Source organism: Pseudonaja textilis, chromosome 3, assembly GCF_049901715.1.
Source record: "Pseudonaja textilis isolate UNSWEBS1 chromosome 3, rPseTex1.2, whole genome shotgun sequence".
Classification (NCBI taxonomy): domain Eukaryota; kingdom Metazoa; phylum Chordata; class Lepidosauria; order Squamata; family Elapidae; genus Pseudonaja; species Pseudonaja textilis.
The window spans coordinates 177,421,704-177,441,960 of NC_141992.1; the positions used below are offsets into that span (position 1 = coordinate 177,421,704).

The following is a 20,257-nucleotide window of genomic DNA, read 5'->3' on the forward strand; positions in this document are numbered from 1 at the left end:
TCTTCTATTGGCTGCTGGATGACTGCTGCTCCTTTCTGCCCAGTCTGCTCCAGGCCAAAAGCTCGCTGTGACTTTTTCCATGCATCAGAAGGCCACTTTTTGAGACCTATGCATGCATTTTGGCTCTAACCGTACAGACAGCCAAGAGTAGTTACCAAACTGTAATTCTTATTGTAACAGGAGGAGAGAGTTGTGAAATGCACGAGTGGAGATTAGTCATCATACTTATGTATTGTTTCAATTTAATTAAAACTTTTGTAATGTTTTTTTCCTTCTGGCCCACCCTACCTATTCTACCCAGGGGTAGGATTCAAATTTTTTAGCAATCAGTTATGTGGGCGTGGCTTAGTTGGTGGGTGTGGCTTGGTGGTCATATTATTGGCTGGGCGTGGCCAACTCAATATCACTCACATCGAGGCACGCATCTCCTTGCCTGGCCTCTCATTACTGTGGGGATGCTGCAACAATCGTAAGTGTGAAAATGGTTATAAGTCACTTTTTTCAGTGCCATTGTAACTTTGAATGGTCACTCCAGACAAGCAAAGTACCAGCAAAGGAGGGGAAAAAAACTTCAGAGATGCTCCTGAGGCAGGAAGTCTAGTCCTGCAAAGAATTTAATAAGGGTTAACAGAGAGGCAGTTTCTGTAAGCAACACCAGAATGTTTCCTTCCTGCCTTCCTTACAGGATTAGGCCAGTAATTTCTTCTAACAACTGGTTCTCCGAATTGCTTAGAATGTTAACAACCAGTTCTAGTGAATAGGTACGAACTGATAGAATCCCACCCCTGATTCTACCCGCAGAAAATGTAGAGCTTTCAAACTCAAAAAAACTCTAGACCAAAAAATGTTTGCACAAACAGGTTATTCTCAACTTTATAACCACATCTGGGACCAGAATTCCCATCACTAAGGGCTGTTTCCTTAAGTGAGTCATCACATGTCTGTGTTGATTCTACGTTCTTTTTTGCCATGGTCAGTAAGCAAATCACCCTAATCAAATTCAGCTTCCCCTTATTGACTTTTCTTGTTAGAATCTGGCAGGGAAAATTGCAAATGGCAATCATATGTTCTGCCCCACTCACTCTCTCACACACACACATAAGTGTGGTTTAGAGAGTTTATTAATGTTCCTCAGAAATTCTCCTCACCCAGCCTTAGAACCGTCCCAAGTAATTCCAGCCACAAGCAGGCTGAGGTTAATCCACAAGGTAATGGCTAACAATCCATAAAACAATGGAAAGTTGCTCCAACAAAGAAGTCCACCAAACAAACTTAGTCTGCCACAGTGGTGGGTTTCACATTTTTTTACCACAGTTCTGTGGGTGTGGCTTGGTGGGCGCGCTTCACATGTGCACACACCAAATGCACGCTTCATGCACGTGCAGAGGGTTTGCTACTGACCTTCTCCTGCAATCCTGCACTCTCCCTGTGCCCTCAACAGCTGATATGCAGCAATCCGCTGTGCCGCGCAAAGCAGCTGAGCTTCAAAACCAGGAAATAAAGATCACTAGGGAGCTAGGGCGGGTGGGAGGGCCCAGCAGCTGATTGTCAGAGCGAACTGGTCCACTCACAGATGATCCTCAAAGCTACCAGTTCGACCGAATTGGGCTGAACTGGTAGAATACCACCACTGGTCTGCCAGGCCAAGCTAAAGTACACCCACAAGAGCTCACTTGACAAGAGAAGTTCAGAGTTTCCAAAGCCCACCAGGAAACACCAGGAACAAATACACAGAGCCAGAAACCAAACACATTGTTCCTAGCAACACCTCCCTCTGTCTGCTGTGATAAATAGCTTTCCAGTGTAGGCAAGACAGGTAGGGCCTTCTTCCAAGTAATCTGGCAGATCTCTATTGCTCTTGTCTCTTTTCTGCCCTGTGTGCTCAATCTACCTCAGAAGGCAGCTCCTCCTCTTCCTCTTCACCAACCGTCTGCTCCTGCAAGCTGTCCCCCAATCGAAGCCCCGTGTAAATCTCCTTTGGCCAACTGTTCAGAGTCATTAATTAGCCCAGTTCCTGATGTTCCTGGAATGAGTTCTTTCTTCCTTGAGCCAGAGGAAGAATTTGAGGAGTCATCCAAAGGAAACACCACATAAATCACCATGGGATTTGTGTGATGTATAACTCTGCAACCGTTATAAATACATGCTGGTTGCCAAGTACCCAAAATCTGATGATGTGACTGCAGGGATGTTGTGACAGTGGTAAGTGTGAAGACCAGTTGTAAATCACTTTTTTTCAGTGCCATCATAACTTTGAATGAATGGTTGTAGACTAGGGCTATCTGTAATTGATTATAGCATTTGTTACATGATAATTCAAGAGTCATGTTTTCAAGCTTTACTCTTCCTTTACTCAATCTTTACTCATGATCTTAAGGCAGTAGGTACAATGCTTTACTCCATCCTGGTGAACTTGTTTAGCAAGATAATATGCTTTTGTGATCTCTACTGTTTTTCCTTCAAACTTCTCTCCTTCTGTAACATCCGTATTATAGCCTATGGTACCATAAATCTACTCTTCTCTCTTGAACTCCTTGTTGCTGGAGTAAAAAAGACCCCCATGAAAGCAAATGATACCAGGGTGTTGCTGAAAGATTATTTCTTTTCCAGATAATTGATGATGGGTTGTTCATTTTTCAGAAGCAACTGCCACTGCAGCGCTGTCCTCCAAACCATAAAGCTAAACAAAAATTAAAAACAGAGTAAGGGAATTGAGTAATGTTGATTTCACATGCTTGCAAATTGCCTTTCCATAATTAAATATAAATCTTCTCAGTGTGGGTTCAGAAGGAGGGTAATTGGATGGTGTACTGAGCATGAAACCTTTTCAAAAACCATTGATTTCCGCCCCTCCACTTTTTTTCTATTCCAATTTCCTGTGTGCTATAAGAAAAAACATGACATTAATACTGATATGACAGACACACATCATGCCCGTGCCTCTTTTGATTGTTTAAGGGACCTGATGTCAGGTTTTTATGTAATGTCGTGAACATTTGCATATCCCTCTTGTCTTCCTCAATAAATGATAATCTAATTTATTACATTCTATTGCATCATCCCCTATGTCTGTTCTTCGCGATGTCACAGCGAATCCTCTTTAGATCCCTTCCCAATATAATTTATTACAACTGAATTTGAATTATTTCTTTTAATTCAGTCTTCCCAACTTATAACCTCCAAAGGTCTTGTGTAAATCAATTTTGCACTGTACTCTTTTAATGTCAGGAATTAGCAAGGCACTTGTTAGAACGAATCCACTTCATGATGTACAGACATGGTGATACCTCTAAGCTAGATTTGACGATAGAAAGGCAATAAAACTTACATTTTTTAAACATTTTAGTCCAATTAAAGGAGGAAACTGGAGTCATGTTTTCTCTGTTCTCTCTCCCCCACCCCACCTCAGGATACTTCAAAAATACTGGGGAATAACCTGAACTTCAAAAACATGTTATGTCATATTTTCTGGAGGTGTTCTTGTTTTAGAGAATCCAGTGACTAAATTCCTGCTAACAAGGGGAATATTGTTCTGCATTGCATCCACTGTCAGAGATGTAGAATGTAGCTTATCAACAGTTATCAATAGACAGACTGTAGTGCTGTGGAAGACATCAAAGATGGGGGCAACAAAACAGCACCGCCGGCCCCTTATGTACATTTTCTAAATTCTGTATCCCAAAGGTGCCTAAAGACATTTATATTAAGACAGGGTGAGGGAATGCCATTTGTTGCTTAATCTGAATCTGTCATGTTTTTCCCAGCAACTTTCATAGCAGTTAAAGTTCAACCGTGTAGTTCTGTAGTTCGTAAGCATAGTCCTGAGATACCATCAAGAATAGAAATGCCACTGTGCTTTTAGTTCGGTCAAGTAAACAAGCTGAGCTGACTTTACCCTAAATTACTGGGCAGTACTATCTACTTGGTGATCAGAGGATTGCCGCTAAATTCTCTGTGCAAAGCTTGTTCACCTTGTAGTCTATTAACCAAACTCCCTTTTCCTTTAGTCTTCTTTTTCTGAATGAATTCAGCAACAGTGAGAGTGTCCATGAAAATGTTGCATGAGTTGATTGTATTATCTCAGCATTATCAATACTTGAACTGATAGAAGGTATCAGGATTAAACTCCATGGAAAACCGAAAGCTGCCTAATGCATCACAATAAGCCGGTGATGGATAACTTTTGATAACCTAGAGTTGTGTTTAACATTTCTGGAGAGACTAATGGGAATAGTGTTTAAACAGGTCCCAGCATTTAGTCAATCATGATTGATCTCAAAATGTAACGGCCATACTTGATTACTATTTTAATAGCCCTGTTGGCCAGTCTGGAAAATTGAAAAATATTCCTGAAAGAGGAAATAGAAAAGGACTTCTGTATTTTTGCCAAAAAAATTTACATTGATACATCTATAAAGTAATCAGAAATTGAGATTTATTTGATGGAATATGTCGCAAATCAAAAAACAACACTGCATTAAGGATAGGAACAGGATTTTTTCTAGTTATTTAATGGGAAATTATTTGCTTTTTAAATTATATTAACTCTACCTAATTTTTATGAATTTCTTGCCTTCAAATGCTTTTTTAGTTTTTCAAAGGAAGCCCCTGGAAGCCATGAAGAAAGGATTATAGACCACATATTTTATTAGGGCTATAAATTGTCCCCACAATTAAGCAGGGGTTTGCTTAACAATATTTTCAGTAGATCATGAGTGGCTTGGTTCATACAATGTGCTCTGTTGTAAATAATGAGTTCAAACCCAGAGTAATTTAACCAATCTTTTTCATTGTAGACAATACTTAGATAAATGTACAATAGTTTTAAGATGGGTTTTTCATTATATTTAACCAGTACATTTTGTCTGGAATTCCCTTCATATATGCAATTGGTCTGGGCTAACGAATGACTTTGTTGACTTCTTAATCCTACCTAAAGATGCCAAGATTAGACCTGAAATCATTTTTCACGCAAAGATGAATCCTACAGGAACATATAATCTTTTCCCTCTGAGGAACTCATTACAGAAGTCATAGCGAAAGTCAATATTCTCAGAGTACCATCATTTCCCAAGATTAGATTATCAGCCAGAAGAAGCAGAGTCTTTTTCGCAACAGTACAATTCTGGAATAACATTCTTGAGGACTCACATCATGTCATGGAGCTCTTAGCAGCATTTATTAAAATTTGTAAAATCCATCTTCCACTTTTAAGGATTCTTCTGTTGTTTCCTGTTGTCATAAGAAGTTTTGGTTTTAAGATTATTGATAAGAGGAGCATTATGCGGTGACTTGTTTTGTTATTAAATTTTAGAACATGTTATAGGTCAGCACCAGAGTTCCTCCACAATTTGTGTCCAGTTTGTACTGTTTAATGTGCCAGAAGGGAAAAGAGAGGTGTGTGTGTGTGTGTGTGTGTGTGTGTGTGTGTGTGTAATATTTAAGTACTTAGATTTAGATTGTTATTTAGTTTTGGCACTGATTCTGCCCTTCTTTTAGAAATTGGCTGCCAATATATTCTTCTAAAGGTATATTTGCCCTGTGTCACAGAAAGATTGCAACTGCTGATTTAGACATGGGCTCGTGTGTTAGTAGACAATATTTAATAAAATAACAGAGAACTATCCACAGAAATATATGAATATTTTCTAATGCAATAGTGAACAATTTCAAATGTTGTAATAATAAAACCTATGACATCAATTAGCTCAAGCTGGCCTGAATTTTCTAATTACTATTCAAGTACTGTGAGGGAATGAATATTGTTTATTCAGTTGGTTTAAAAACCTCATGTACAGTTGATAATTTTGTAGGGTAGCAGGCACCTTCAGCAGGTTGATGATGGTAACTATTTTTGCAGTTTTGTTCCCCTTGGGAAAAATGAGTTTCAGGAAACTTGTGAAAGACAGAGGAGAAGCATTTCATATATTGATTCCTGTGGCTGAAACTTCTACTACTGTAATTTTATTGATTCCAACACTGCACTTGTCTAACAGGTAAATGAACTGAGCTGAACAAACCATTTTGCCAGACTTGTTTCAATTATTGAAAGAACTGTAAATTAAGTAATAATGAAGTAAAGCAACTTACACTGCTGTCTGTTTATATGGAAGAAAACATCTCAAGGGGAGCTCCAAATGGAACTTTAAATATTAAATAGAGCTTTCAAGTCGTTCTTTGTGGGAAAATGTATCTGTGTAAACCTCTGTTTTTCAACCCTATCAGATTTTCATCACAGTGAATTGCCTGAGCACAGACTTCTCTTCTCAAAAAGGAGTCAAGGGCCTTCCTCTGATGATTCAGATTGACACATACAGTTACAATAATCGCAGCAATAAACCCATTCATCGAGCCTTCTGCCAAATCAAAGTTTTTTGTGACAAGGTAAGATAATGTATTTTTTAATGACGACATATGGGGAGAGTTTTTCTTTCTTTAGTAGATTATTTTATTTTTCTAGATTTGATTTTTATCATCATTTATGTCTATAAGTCATTTTCTTTGTAGCTTTCTTTCAATTTCTTTCATTCTTTCTTTACTATTGAGTTTTTCAATGATAGCAGCAAGCGTGGAACTTATTTGGGCTAACATTTTATATTCCAGAATCCCCTAGAATCATGATGATGAACCTGTGGCACACGTGCCAGATGTGGCATGCAGAGCCATATCTCTGCACATGCCAGCCATCACTCATTGTTCTTCTGGGTTCCAGCGCACACATGCATGCTGGCCGGCTGGTCTTTGCATGCGGGGGAATGCTGGAAACCAGAAGAGCAGCTCCCCGGGTCGTGCATGGAGGAGCACTGGAAACCGGAAGAGCAGCTGGTCCTTGCGCATATGCACGGCAGAAACCAGAAGACCAGCTGGCCGGCACACATGTGTACACCAGAAACCAGAAGCTCAGCTTCCCGGCACATGCATGCGCACTGGGGAGCTGCTCTTCTGGTTTCCGGTGCTCCCCCGTGCCCATACCCACGTTCCATTTCGGCACTCGGTGCCAAAAAGGTTTGCCAACACTGCCTAAGAAGTTCTGTCACTCACAATTCTGAGAGGCAAATGACAGCCTCTATGCAAAAATTGTTCCTCATTGATAACGGCACACTTTTCCTCACACAATTTTATGTACAGTATTTATTATTGACTCAGTCCTGACTCCCGGTGACTGCAAGGACAAGTCCTTACTGTTTTCAGAAGTGATTTTAGAAATGGGTTGCCATTCCCTTCTTCCTAAGTCTGAGAGAAAATGACTGCCCCATGTGGTCCAGTTGGCTTTGTGCCTAGGGAAAGACTAGAACTCATGGACTCTTGGTTTCTAGTCTGATGCCTTAAACAGTGCACCAATCTGGGTACCAATAACAGTTGAGAGCTTGAAATAAATAAATAAACAAACAAACAAACAAACAAATAAATATTTGCCTATAGATTTACAATTAAAATTAGCCTTTTTTGACCCACTGCTGGAAGTTCAATCTCCAAAACTCACACCTGGGAGTTAGAGGTCTGACTAATTTGGAGTACACCAAGTTAGAAGTTAGTCAAAGGAAGATATCTAGGATAGTCCTGGAGAATACGGGTAGTCCTTGACTTACGACCACAATTGGGAGTAGAACTTCCATTGCCAAGTGAAATGTTGTTAAGTGAATCATGGGCATTTTTTTTTAACCTTTCTTTGCCATGGTGAATCACTTGGTTCTTAAATGAATCATTCCATTGTTAAGCAAGTCTGGCTTCCCTCATTGACTTTGCTTGTTGGAAGCCAGCCGGGAAGGTTGCAAATGGTATCATGTGACCTTATGATGCTGTAGCCATTGTAAATACACACCAGTTGCCAGATTCCCATTTGATCATATGACCATAGGGACACTGCGACCGTCATAAGCATGAGGAATGGTTGCAAGTCACTTTTTTTTTTAACCACCAACCTACCTTCAAACAGACCTTAATGGAATGTTTGTTAAGTCAAGGACTAACTTAGAAGCAGGCATTTTATGAAAGCTATTTTAGAACTCCACTGGCAGACAACTGGGAAAGGATTCTAATCGTAAAGCTAAAACTTCTGGAATAGGACATATAAAAATGGATTGATTTCTGATGATTAAAGCAAATGAGATGGAATGGGATGAAATCCAAGAGAAAAGAATGGTAAAAAGTAGGCAGAGTAGGACAAGTTTCCAAGGAGATAGCTAAAACCAAGAGTCTGGTAGCACCTTTTAAGGCTAACATGTTTTGTTAAAAGGGATAAGTTTGACTCTGTTGCTAAGTAACTGTTGTCTTATTATGACCAGAGTCACTGGAACCATGTATGGAATTACACAAACCTTTGAGATGAAAACTTCATTCCATCTCATTCATATGTATAGGAAATCTAGTTCTGCAACAGTGTTGATTGTTCAGGTGTTAATACTAAAACATTTCTTATGAGCAATATATTATTTTAATACAAGCTTCCCAGTATGGCTTCTTCCAAATTCTTACTGAAGGTACTACTTATAAGAAGCTAGTTTAGTTTGTACATTTTAAAAAATCCTACTGCATAGCTTAAAAAAAACCTATCTACTTATCAGTTTAATAGAATTTTTGAATACTATTTTAATAATTTATTTCCTAATGGAAGGCTATTGGAAGTTTTGTATTCTAATGACATAACAGCATATTTTATGAAAGGTTGAAGATCTGCCTGATTTCTTTGCTCACTATATTTAGAGTAAATAAACAAAACTGCAGATACAAACTGAGTAACTTTTATTACTAACTTATGAAAACTTAAACCATATGGTAGTGCTTTTTTTCTTTCCATTTCTTTGGCAAAAAAGATAAAATGAACTGGCAACAAGAATTTCAGGATGCTGATATTTCAATTAAATCAGACATTTCCATTAAATTATTAATTATATTAAATAGCATTATATTCTGCTAGTTCTTTCATGGAGCACTTAGAACGAACTGACATTTAAACAAGGAATAATATAAATTAGCAAAAAGAAAAAAAAATACAGATTAACAAACCAGTGCAAAGTACATTGCAAATGAATAAACAGTTGACATTCTTAAATTTATTTTAGAAATAGTAAAGGGCCAATTTGGCATGACAGTTAAGTCATCAGGCTAGAAATTGGGAGATGGTGAGTTCTAGTCCTACTTTAGGCAGAAAGCCAGCTGAATGACCTTGGGCCACTCACTTCCTCTCAGGCCCAAGAAGGAGGAAATCGTAAGCCACTTCTGCAAAACCTTGCCAAGAGAACCACAGGGCCTCCAGACACAACTGAATGGAAGGGGAATAATGGTAACAAGGAAATCAAATGGCTCTTAGGTGGTTCTTTAGAGGTGGTATTTAGCAGGTTCTGACCAGTTCTGGAGAACCGGTACCAGAAATTTTGAGTAGTTTGGAGAACTGGCAAATACCACCTCTGACTGTCCCCGCCCCCATCTATTCTCTGCCTCCCGAGTCCCAGCTGATCGGCTGGGTCTTCTTTGGTTGCCCTGCACAGGAGAACGGAGCTGGAAAGCAGGTTGGTGGAGTGGAGAGGGAATGGGATTTTGCAATAACCTTCCCCCAGGAGTGGGGAGGGAATGGAGATTTTGCAGTATCCTTCCCCTGCCATGCCCACCAAGCCACACCCACAGAACTGGTAGTAAAAAATAATTTGAATCTCACTACTGACACTATTTCCAAAAAAGAGGAAGTATAGCATCCCAACACACATACACACCCATACCATAGGTGGTATTCAGCAGATTCTGACCAGTTCTGGAGAACCGGTAGCAGAAATTTTGAGTAGTTCGGAATACCACCTCTGACTGGCCCTGAGTCCCAGATGAAATTTTGAGTAGTTCAGAGAACTGGCAAATACCACCTCTGACTGTCCCTGCCCCCATCTATTCTCTGCCTCCTGAGTCCCAGATGATCGGCTGGGTCTTCTTTTGTTGCCTTGCACAGGAGAATGGAGCTGGAAAGCAGGTTAGTGGGGTTGGGAAAGAATGGAGATTTTGCATAACCTTTCCCCAGGAGTAGGGTGGGAATGGAGATTTGCAGTATCCTTCCCCTACCACACCCACCAAGCCATGCCCACCAAACCACACCAACAGAACCGGTAGTAAAAAATTTTTGAATCTCACCACTGACCCATACCCACACACCTGGAGGGAGGGAGGGAGAGGGAGGGAGAAAGAGAGAGAGAGAGAGATTTGTGCAAATGAAGACATAGGTACTACAATTCAAAGAGAAATACAACTAATTTCACCAATGGTGGGAAAGACTGGGATCGATCTATGAGTGTGAACCTGCTCGCTCTCCTGTCTACATGTTGTGCACTAGGGTGTGACTTTAAATCGTCTGTTCTCTCCTTTTTAATAGAGTTTGTTTTTAAACTAAGCTTGGATTGGGCAGCTGTTCAAAAGTAGGATACCTTGAAATAGCGGACTATCCTTTCAGAGTAAGATAGTTCCCTGCAAAGCAGGACATCACTTGGTCTCCACCAGAGGAATGCTTGTTCATATATTTCTTTATTAGACAATATTGTATCCATTATAATCCCAAGACTCTTGGCACTCTTGGGGGTGTTCAAAAGTTGGAAGGTTTTTTTGATAGCCAAGCTCTTATGAAAAGGCCTGTTGGGATACAATTGGACATTGCATCCCAGTCCAGCAATTTTACTCTGCCCACAAAGGAGAAAAAAAATAATAATAGCTGAGATCTGGTTGCTAAGCAATGAGAACTCATAAGATGCACTAGCGGATGGGGTGGGGAAGAAGGCATGACAGAGTGGTAGAGTAATAAAAGGTGATCCAAGCTACCCCATTAACTCATGCTTCACAATGTCTATGTACTTTGCTTCTGGATTATCCAACAAGTAGAGTTGCAATGCAATGTCACAATAAATCCCTTTTTTTATATATAAAAAGGGGGTGGCGTTGTTGCAAGCAATGATTCCTAAGCACTGTGTTTTAAAGTCTGCTTTTTAATGTCAAATACTTGCAGAGATTTAAGGATACAGCTGCCTGGTAAAAGCTCAGTAAATACCAAAGGAGTTAACACAGTCTTATTCTGACTATTCTTCCGCTTGCTGGTTTTTTTTTTTAAAAAAAAGGAAGGAGGGGTAAGGAGGGGGGGGGGAAAGAGCTTAAGAGACTAAGACTCATCAAAGGTGACCTATAGATGACAAGAAGTAGAGCCTTTGAATTATACATATTTATCACTTTGACTATCCTGTTTAATTGATACTTCAGATTTCATGGTTGGTAAGCAGGAAATGAGTGTTGACAGATCTAATCAAAGCCCTTTTAAAAGTGAGAGAAAAGAGCACACGGGTAGTTAAAATGTTACTCTTATCAAACCTGGGGTCCGGGTAGCTCAGGAGGCTTAAAATAGGATGTGTGATCACTCAAACTGAAGCTTGCCCCAGGCTGCAGATTGCCAGAAATTGGGAAAGCTTAGATTCTTTGTTACCTTAGTTACAAAAAACCTCTCTAGGCCTCTGGATTCTGAGGTTAGTTTATTTTATCCTTCCCAAACTGGATCTCGTCAAGATGTGTTGAAGTTCTCTTCAGTCATGGCTTGGAATTCTAATCCTATTGCATCTGAGGAGGACTAGGCTGGAGAAGGTAGATTTATTTTTCTATGCCCTACATTCCCAGTAATGATCAGTGGAACCATTAACGTCTCTGGGAATGTGGTCCTAAGATAACCGTTTATAGCCAAGAACTTCAAACTGCAGTCCCTGGACTGCAGGCAACCCTATTCAAACACTCTTTGAAAACAAGGAGTAATGAACACATTAAAAAAAAAACCCAACTTGTTCACGAATGGGTTGTGCATTTCAGGGTCTCAGAATATTGTTTTCAGATCCATACACTTCTAAAACTCTTCTTGTGTTTATTGGTTTTCCTTGACCACAGTTGAGCCCAAAAATTCTGCTGCTAAGAGAGACAATTGTTAAGTGAACTTTTCCCCATTTTATGACCTTTATTGCCACACTTGTTAAGTGAATCACTGCAGTTGTTAAGTTAGTAACCCGGTTGTTAAGCTGAATCTGGCTTTCTTGGTGACTTTGCTTGTCAGAAGGTTGCAAAAGGCAATCACATGACTGTCAACTCACAAAACATTCCTATGCCTGTTTTAGTAGTTGCCATTAAAAGGGGGGGGGAACATCTGGAAGGGCAGTACAGCAGTTTGAAATCAAAAGTACATTACAACTCTTATCTTTAAAAGATTGTAACTAAAATAGCAGAGCTTTTGCCCATGAATATATTTAATTGGAGAACATGAATGATGACACCCAGCCTGTGAATGAGCTCAATTGGAGAATCTGGTTTATGAGACACCCAGGGGGGAGGGGGGAAACAGGGTCACAGCTGACTGTAAATTACGTATGCCAGAGTTGGATTCATACAGGGCAATGCCAGTATGTCGCCTCTAATGAATCCTTCGAAGTTTTTTGAAGTTTGGCTCAAGAATCATGATTTAATTAGGGCGATTGCTGGAATCCTGACAATGACCCTGCAATTATTGTAAATAAAAGTAAGTTGCACGTGACCATGGGGATGTTGCAAAAGTCGTCAATGCAAAAATGGTCATATGTCACTTTTTTCAGTGCCGTTCGAACGGTCACTGAATGAACTGTTATAAGTCGAGGACTACCTGTATCTGCTTGTCTGTTTGCACCCTCAAGCTAGCCTAAACTCTTCTGTCTGTTACTGTGTATTATGCCCCATTCATACACTGGATTCTGACTGTCTTACTGCAAACAGAGAGGAATAGCTATAAATTGGGAGATATTCCACCACAGATACAAATATTATTTCGTTGCATCAAACGTTAGGATAATATATACTGAAAAAAACTCTTCCGGGTTGACATTTGAACTGTCTGTTAGGCCTTGAAGCAACTTGTAGAAGAAGAAGAAGCACATCAGAACAACTAGACACAAGAACAGTTTTTTCTCGAACGCCATCACTCTGCTAAACAAATAATTCCCTCAACACTGTCAAACTATTTACTAAGTCTGCATTACTATCACTATTACTCTTAATCCTTCCACCCTTCCTTTCATCCATCTCCTCCCACTAATGACTGTATGACTGTAACCTTGCTGCTTGTATCCTAACGATTTTTATTGACTGTTTCCTAGTATGATTTGATTGTTTAATGTACCCTATGACTATCATTAAGTGTTGTACCTTATGAGTCTTGACTCTTGACAACTGTATCTTTTCTTTTATGTACACTGAGAGCATTTACACCAAGACAAATTCCTTGTGTGTCCAATCACACTTGGCCAATAAAGAATTCTGTTCTATTCTGTTCTGTTCTGTTCTATTCTGTTCTGTTCTGTTCTGTTCTGTTCTATTCTATTCTAAGAACTATCAGTAGCTCAAGCAGAGATAGCCCTACCATTCAATAGAGTGAGGTGTTCATCCCAGGCAACAAATACAGGGGCAGATTGGACGATAGAGTTACACATACTCAATGAACTCTCCTACATATGTTAAGCTTCCCGGTTGCTCTCAGGTGGTATTAAGTAGGTATCCCACATTGCAAGTGTGGAAGAAGGTTCCCTTACCCATTAAATCAGTTTCTAGAATGTGAGGTATGTGAGAGGGAACAAGACCCCATTTTGTCTCTCAATGCAGGCAGTAAAAGGCCTTCAAGCAACTTTTCACTGGGCTGCCTTGGTTACACAAGCTGAGGCTACAGGGACCAATTAAACTCACGGTATCATGTCATCATTTGACGTATCACAACTTTTTCCCCTTCTCTAACCCAGGGTAGGCATGGCCGGTGCGTGACGCATCCGGCCCATAGGCTGAGAGTTTGACACCCCTGAATTAAAGGCATTTAAGCAGACCTAACAACATCAGAGGTGAAGGTTATGACAAACCTGGGGCCTATTTTGTATTCGTTTTCTCTCTGTAAATCCACATGTGCCATCTAGTGGCATAGCGTGAAAATGCTGATAGTTTGGATAAATAAATATTGTGGAAAAGGAGGGACGAGAAATAGTTTATTTATTATTTTTGTACCTTGTCTTTCTTCCAAAGAACTCTAGATGGCATAGTTTCTCTACTCCTCACCTTGTCTTCGTTGCAACCATGTAAATTATAGGTTAGTTCTAGGACTTTGTGATAGACTTGTTTTCTTATTCAGTTTCTTTTAAATGCTTACATTTTTCCAGCATGTGGAAAATTTTTCCAAAGCATCTTACCCCCAGATAGAAATAAACTACAATAATATAAAATTAATAAGAATTTATGTGTTATAAAATATCCAGAATATGTAGCAGTCTGATGAGGGGGGGGGAATGCCACAAGGAAAGAGTCCCAAAGAAATGAACGAGAGCAGTGACAGTCACTGACTTCATATTTCAGACATATGTCATACAGTGCACATCTCACACATGTGAAAAGGGCTGAGGCTTTGATTGGCCAGGCATTCCCATCATTTTCAAATCAATGGCCATTGCTGCAGATGAACCTGGACTTACGACATGTCATGTCCCTGGTGGAGACTGACTCTGAGGGAGAGGAGGAACAGCTGACAGGGAGTGGAAGTGTGGCCCCGGAGGTTGTGGGGGAAAGAGCAATCAGAGCAGGACGCAGACCCATCCCCTCTCCATCCTAGGGCACGCAGGGAGGAGAGGATAAGGGAGAGATGTGGTCTACTTGGGAGGAGAAAGCCTTGATCCTCTTCATGGGCTGCAGCTGTGACAACTGAATAAGAGGACAGACATACGTACAGGAGAACGCTGGAAACAAAGCATGGAAATCTCTCTAGTTTATGGTTCCTCTCTGAGTTTGGTGTGCTTCCCAGTGTGTGTTCTGTTATCTGTGGACATCCTCCAGCCCTTATCTTGCCTGGTTTGTGTTGCTTTTGTCCTCCTTGTAACTGTGTGGGAGTTTTTTGTCTTCAGTGAAGGATATTTGGAGCTTGGAAGCAAAGTGAAGGAATAAAAGGGGTTTCCCCAGTTTTTTGTGACTATGTTTATTGTGTATGCCGCCCTGGGTCATCACATGACAGTTCACAAAAGCAAGGCCTAAAAATGAAACAGGCTAAAAGTACAATGGGTAAAATCAGTTATAACCATCATTTCAAAGATCAGAGAGTGTCAACTAGTATAAGATGACCAATCAACCGTGAAGTTTTGGAGGCAGCTTGGGTTGTCCCTGATGGTCTTCTGAATGGTCTGATATAGGCCTCAGTTGCAACCTGGAACAAGAGCATGGTGAGATTGGATCCTGCCCATGTGGACTCTTTCCAGTTATGGATTCCATCATTCCCCCTTGGTTTGCAGAGGAATTGAGGGAGATTTAGCAGGTGAAAAGATGGCTAGAACGCTGCTGGAAGTTGACAAAATATGAACTCAATGAAACATGGATGAGAACCACTATTAAGACCTACTTTGTGGCAGTAAGGATGAAACATAAGTACTTCTCCGCCTTTACTACATCTGTGGATATCTGTCCAGCAACCCTTTTTAAGGAGACTTGAGTCTTCCTGGGTAAGGTTCTACCTGTAGAGGTTGTACCTGTAGAGCTGCACACAGAATATGCAAGGCAATTGTTAGACCAAAATGGTCAGATCCACCATAGTTGGACTCCAGACTTAGTTAATTTCTTTGGAGTTATCCAGGATGTAATCTTACTCTTTTATGGGTTTCATCCTGTTTGATGGTGGTGAATTCTTCCTTCAGAGATGGAGTTGCCGCTATCTCTCTTAAAGAGATGCTGGTTAGCCTACTTCATAAGAAATCTTTGCTAACTCCAGCTATATTAGACATCATCCAGGATCCAACCTCCCCCTTTTAGGGAACATTGTCTCGCAATATCTTCATCCAGGATCCTGGATGAAATGGATTATCTAGAGTTGTGAGTCCAGGAAGACCATTGCACAGCTTCATGTTGTATTCCATTTGCATTCTTTCCACAGGAGGCCTTGCTCTCAGTCACTGCTTATTTTCTAAATCTATTCTGGAGATCGTTGTAATAAAAAAAAAAATCAGAAAATAAAATACAAGCTAAATAGTCAAGACCTTGTTGATGATCCAAACTCTGTCAAGGACCTTGGAGTGCTCATCTCTAATGATCTAAGTGCTAGAGCCCACTGTAACTACATAGCCAAAAAGGCATTAAGAGTTGTTAACCTAATCTTACATAGCTTTTTCTCTGGTAATATCACACTACTAACTAGAGCATACAAAATATTTGCTAGACCAATACTTGAATACAGCCCATCAGTCTGGAAGCCACATTACGTATCTGATATTAACACAGTTGAGAAAGTCCAGAAATATTTCACACTCCTCTACTCATTGCAGAATACCTTCTGCCACCAGACTCGAAATTCTAGATCTAGAAAACCTAGAACTACGCCGCTTTCAGTCTGATCTAAGTATAGTATATAAAATCATACATTGCAATGTCCTACCTGTCAATGAATACTTCAGCTTCAACCATAACAACACAAGAGTGATACAAACTCAAGGTTAATCCAAACTTGATTGCAGGAAATACGACTTCAGCAACAGAGTGGTCAGTGTCTGGAATATTCTACCTGACTCTGTGGTTTTTTTCCCCAAACCCCAAAAACTTTAACCTTAGACTATCTACTATTGACCTCACCCCTTTCCTAAGCGGTCTGTAGGGGGCATGCATAAGTGTACCAACATGCCTACCGTCCCTGTCCTATTGTTTCGATTATATATTTTTTATTTTTCTTATATGTATCCATGTATTCATAACTATGTTTTTACTTATACCTATGATCTTGTAAGCAATTGACAAATTTAAAAAAAATGTGTTTTTTTAACCTGCTGGCTGCCCTTGAAGAGAATTTAGAAGCTTGTGCAAAATGTACATTCCAAGCAGTTCATCTTATGCCTCTGCTCTGCAAGATGTATTTGCCATCTGTGTGCTTCCAGGTGCAATTCAAGGTGCTAGTAATGACCCATAAATCCCTGCATGGCATGGAATTACGATATTTGAAGGATTGCCTCTCTCCAGTTTACATCTACTTTGTTAAAGTCCTGGGATTTAAGAGCCGACCAGCAGTGAATAGCTGCCAGATGGGGCTGATGAAATAAGGATGAATCAGAATAACATGGGTATTGCTGTTTTAAGAGTGGGTCCACAGAAGTTTTACCCCTTTAAGAGGTGTTTATATAAGGCAGCCATTTTAGAGGGCATGTCCTCTCTCCTTGTGTCCATTGCAGAAGTTTCTTCCTCTAGAGTTAAAAAGATCTGCTTGCTTGTAAGATATTTTGCCTACCACGTATATGTCTGTATATAACTGTTGTATATAAACCACTGTTAAATGTCTAAGTCTCTGTGTGCTGTGTTTTGCTCCTGGATTGTCTCATAATGGTAGTCATGCTGCAAACGCTCTTACATACTCATCTCACCAAATCTAGCATCCTAGACATATTACAGATCCTGTTTGCTAATTAATGTCACTTGAAGGATCTGGAAAAAGAAACTTTTCTGCTATGGTGCCTGCTGCTTGGAACATCATTCTCACAGAACTTAGATTGCCCACTGCCCTTCCAGTCTTTAGAAAGTACCTGAAGACATAGATGTGCCACCATGCTTGGGGGTCACAGAGTAGTAGTGAACCTTGTCAATACTTAACATTGAGTGGAATGTCTGGCTTTTGTTCACTTGCTGATGGTCTTTATGTTTAGTGTTTAATTGAGTTTTAACGGTGGTTGTAGTATGCTTGTATATCCGTTACTTTTATTTATGTTTGTAGTGCTCTTGCTATTGCTTTTGTTATAAGCCACCACTCAGGGTTACATAGGTGGGACGGGTAGCTATACAATTAGATAAATTAGACAACATCCATGGTGTCAAAACAGATTCTGTGGGATAAAAAGAAGTTGGAATGAGTTGCCATTGATCCAGCCAATAGAAGGAGGCTATCACAGAGGAACAGCATTTGGGGAGGACTCCTCCAACTTCACCTTTTGTAGATCAGGAGTGTGGAAGCACATGGGCAACCAATGCAGAATAGGCATTATTTGACAATAGTGACTTTCACCTATTAGGACCGGGGCCACCACAATTGGCTTTGGACGCAGTTTTCAAGTAATCTTTACAGGTAACTCCACATATTTTTGAATATATTTTTATGAACTCCGTTTCTAAAAGGACTGCCATAAATTCACACTCTATTTGCAAAACAGAGGCTGTTCTGTGTCTGAATTTGCAATGCAGTTGACTCACATTAAGGCTGGACAGTCCAGGGCAGAGATTTGTTTCCGTTCAGTGTTAATTCAATTGCTCTTAAAACCCTTTCACCTCCTGGAAAATAGCTAGCTATTCCTTATTACCATAAAGTGGTACTTTACAAAAAAAAAAGAGGCCTTAAATAGCACTAGGCAGGTTGTCAAGGAAACTCAGCTCTGACACCAAGCAAATTTAAGATTAATTTATCGCAGGCAGAAGCTGCTATCAACTACTTGAGTGGAGGAGTTTGTGTCATAAATCATGATCTTTTAAAATACTATGTATGTACAGCTCCTACAACTATTGCAACATTTTATCTTTGTTCTATCACCTTGCCATCCTGGGGAGGCTTGAGAAATTAAATTATAGAAATTAAAGGTAGTCTTGCTGACATCAGGGTGATAGAACATGTCCATCTGGCCTCTGCAGTAAAAACTTTCCAAAATTAACATTTGACTTAGACTCTGATATTACTTATCCATCTCGAATAAGATATTACCTTATCCATCCATATATACATATTTCGACAAATGCACGCACACAAGCACTGTCAGTCAGTCAGTCAGTCTATGTGTCTGTCAGTCTACCTGTCTCTGTATTTATCTAATCAACCATCCATCCATCCATCTCTACCTAAAATATCTGTATCTATCCATCTTTTTCAACTTTTACAATACTTAGCACAGCTGTTGATTATGTTACTAAACATTCCAGAAATTGTGATCCTAAGACATTAGATTAGGCATTTTATCATAGTAGGAAAGACTTACAAGGTTGGCCAATCTATGGTCCATTTGCTATGTCTGGAAGGGGAACGTCAAAACACCTCACCTTATTTCTTATGAGAGTCCTCGTCTTAGTTTTCAGGTGATCAGCCCTTGGAATAGAGAAGTTTTCTCTAAAATAGGGTATATGATGTCCTTATGTCAGCCCCTTTCCAGATAAATTTGATTTTGGCACACTTAATGTATATCCACTTCTATGCATTAAAAAGAAAGCAAAAAAGGAAGGCAAAACTCCCTACTGTGAACAGTAGGTGTACATGTATTTTTGCAAAAAGTATGTTCAATATTGCCATGCTAGGGTCTGGAATGGTTTAAGAAAATATTCAGATGACTAACCAAGCTTGTGAAATATTAACATTAAAAGTTTAGCCATTTCAAACACAGCACGGTGCTATGTAGAATTGTCCTGCAACCCCCTGCCTTGGCATCATAAATTTCTAAAGCCTTCACATGGCTTCCCATTGGCTTATAAATCCCCCTTCCCCATCTCATGCTAAGGGAGGATAAAATGCTATGGGGAAGGTAGCTTGTTAATTCACCAGCTTGGCGCCAATTTAAATAGCACAGCTAAGTGCAAGGCAGTGGGATGCAAGCCAGAATCCTATAGCCATTTAATAGAGATTCTGGTCTCAAGCAGTGAGAACAGCGTGATAGAATGAAGAGCATCTAAGATTTTCAGTATTATTACTGCTTGTGGTGATGAACAAAAGGGTTGTTTAATTCCACTGTGTTAGCAATGGATAAATGACTGACCCTGCTTTGCCTTTGGGTGACTTCCCAAGTATGATTTTTACGGCAGCAGTGAGAAAGTTGAGGCAGTGCTGAACCCCAAAAGCCATATGCCTTGTGCTTACTTTCATGCCTGCAAAGAAACCTCTGCAAGGGATCGATTTAGAGTAGGAAAGGAGAAACAGTGGGAAAAATCAGATAGATAGATAGATAGATAGATAGATAGATAGATAGATAGATAGATAGATAGATAGATAGATAGATAGATAGATAGATAGATAGATAGGAGAGAGAGAGAGAAAAGAAAGAGAAATAGAAGGAAAGAAAACAAGAAAGAAGCAGATAATTTTAACTTTGCTCAATAGCTTCCTTCTCAGTTGTTTATTTTCAAAGGAGTAAAGTACTGTTGAGAAGATATTTCAGTTGCTGATCTTATTATGAAACCTACTAAATGCTACCAATTTTATTTTCTGAATCGGGGATCCCAAGCTAGAATTCCTTCAAGTTACAAGAGATCATTTTAAGCA

At 39.8% G+C, this 20,257-nt stretch overlaps 1 protein-coding gene across 4 annotated transcripts in view; it reads left to right on the forward strand.

The window, feature by feature from the left end:
- The window catches only part of GRHL2 (grainyhead like transcription factor 2), a 93,692-nt gene that overhangs the window by 48,195 nt on the left and 25,240 nt on the right, over positions 1-20,257 (forward strand). For all 4 annotated transcript variants that reach the window (XM_026703503.2, XM_026703504.2, XM_087931564.1 and 1 more), the window contains exon 9: positions 6,226-6,384. In XM_026703503.2, the coding sequence (XP_026559288.1) occupies positions 6,226-6,384 (159 nt within the window). The remainder of the gene's footprint in view (positions 1-6,225; positions 6,385-20,257) is intronic.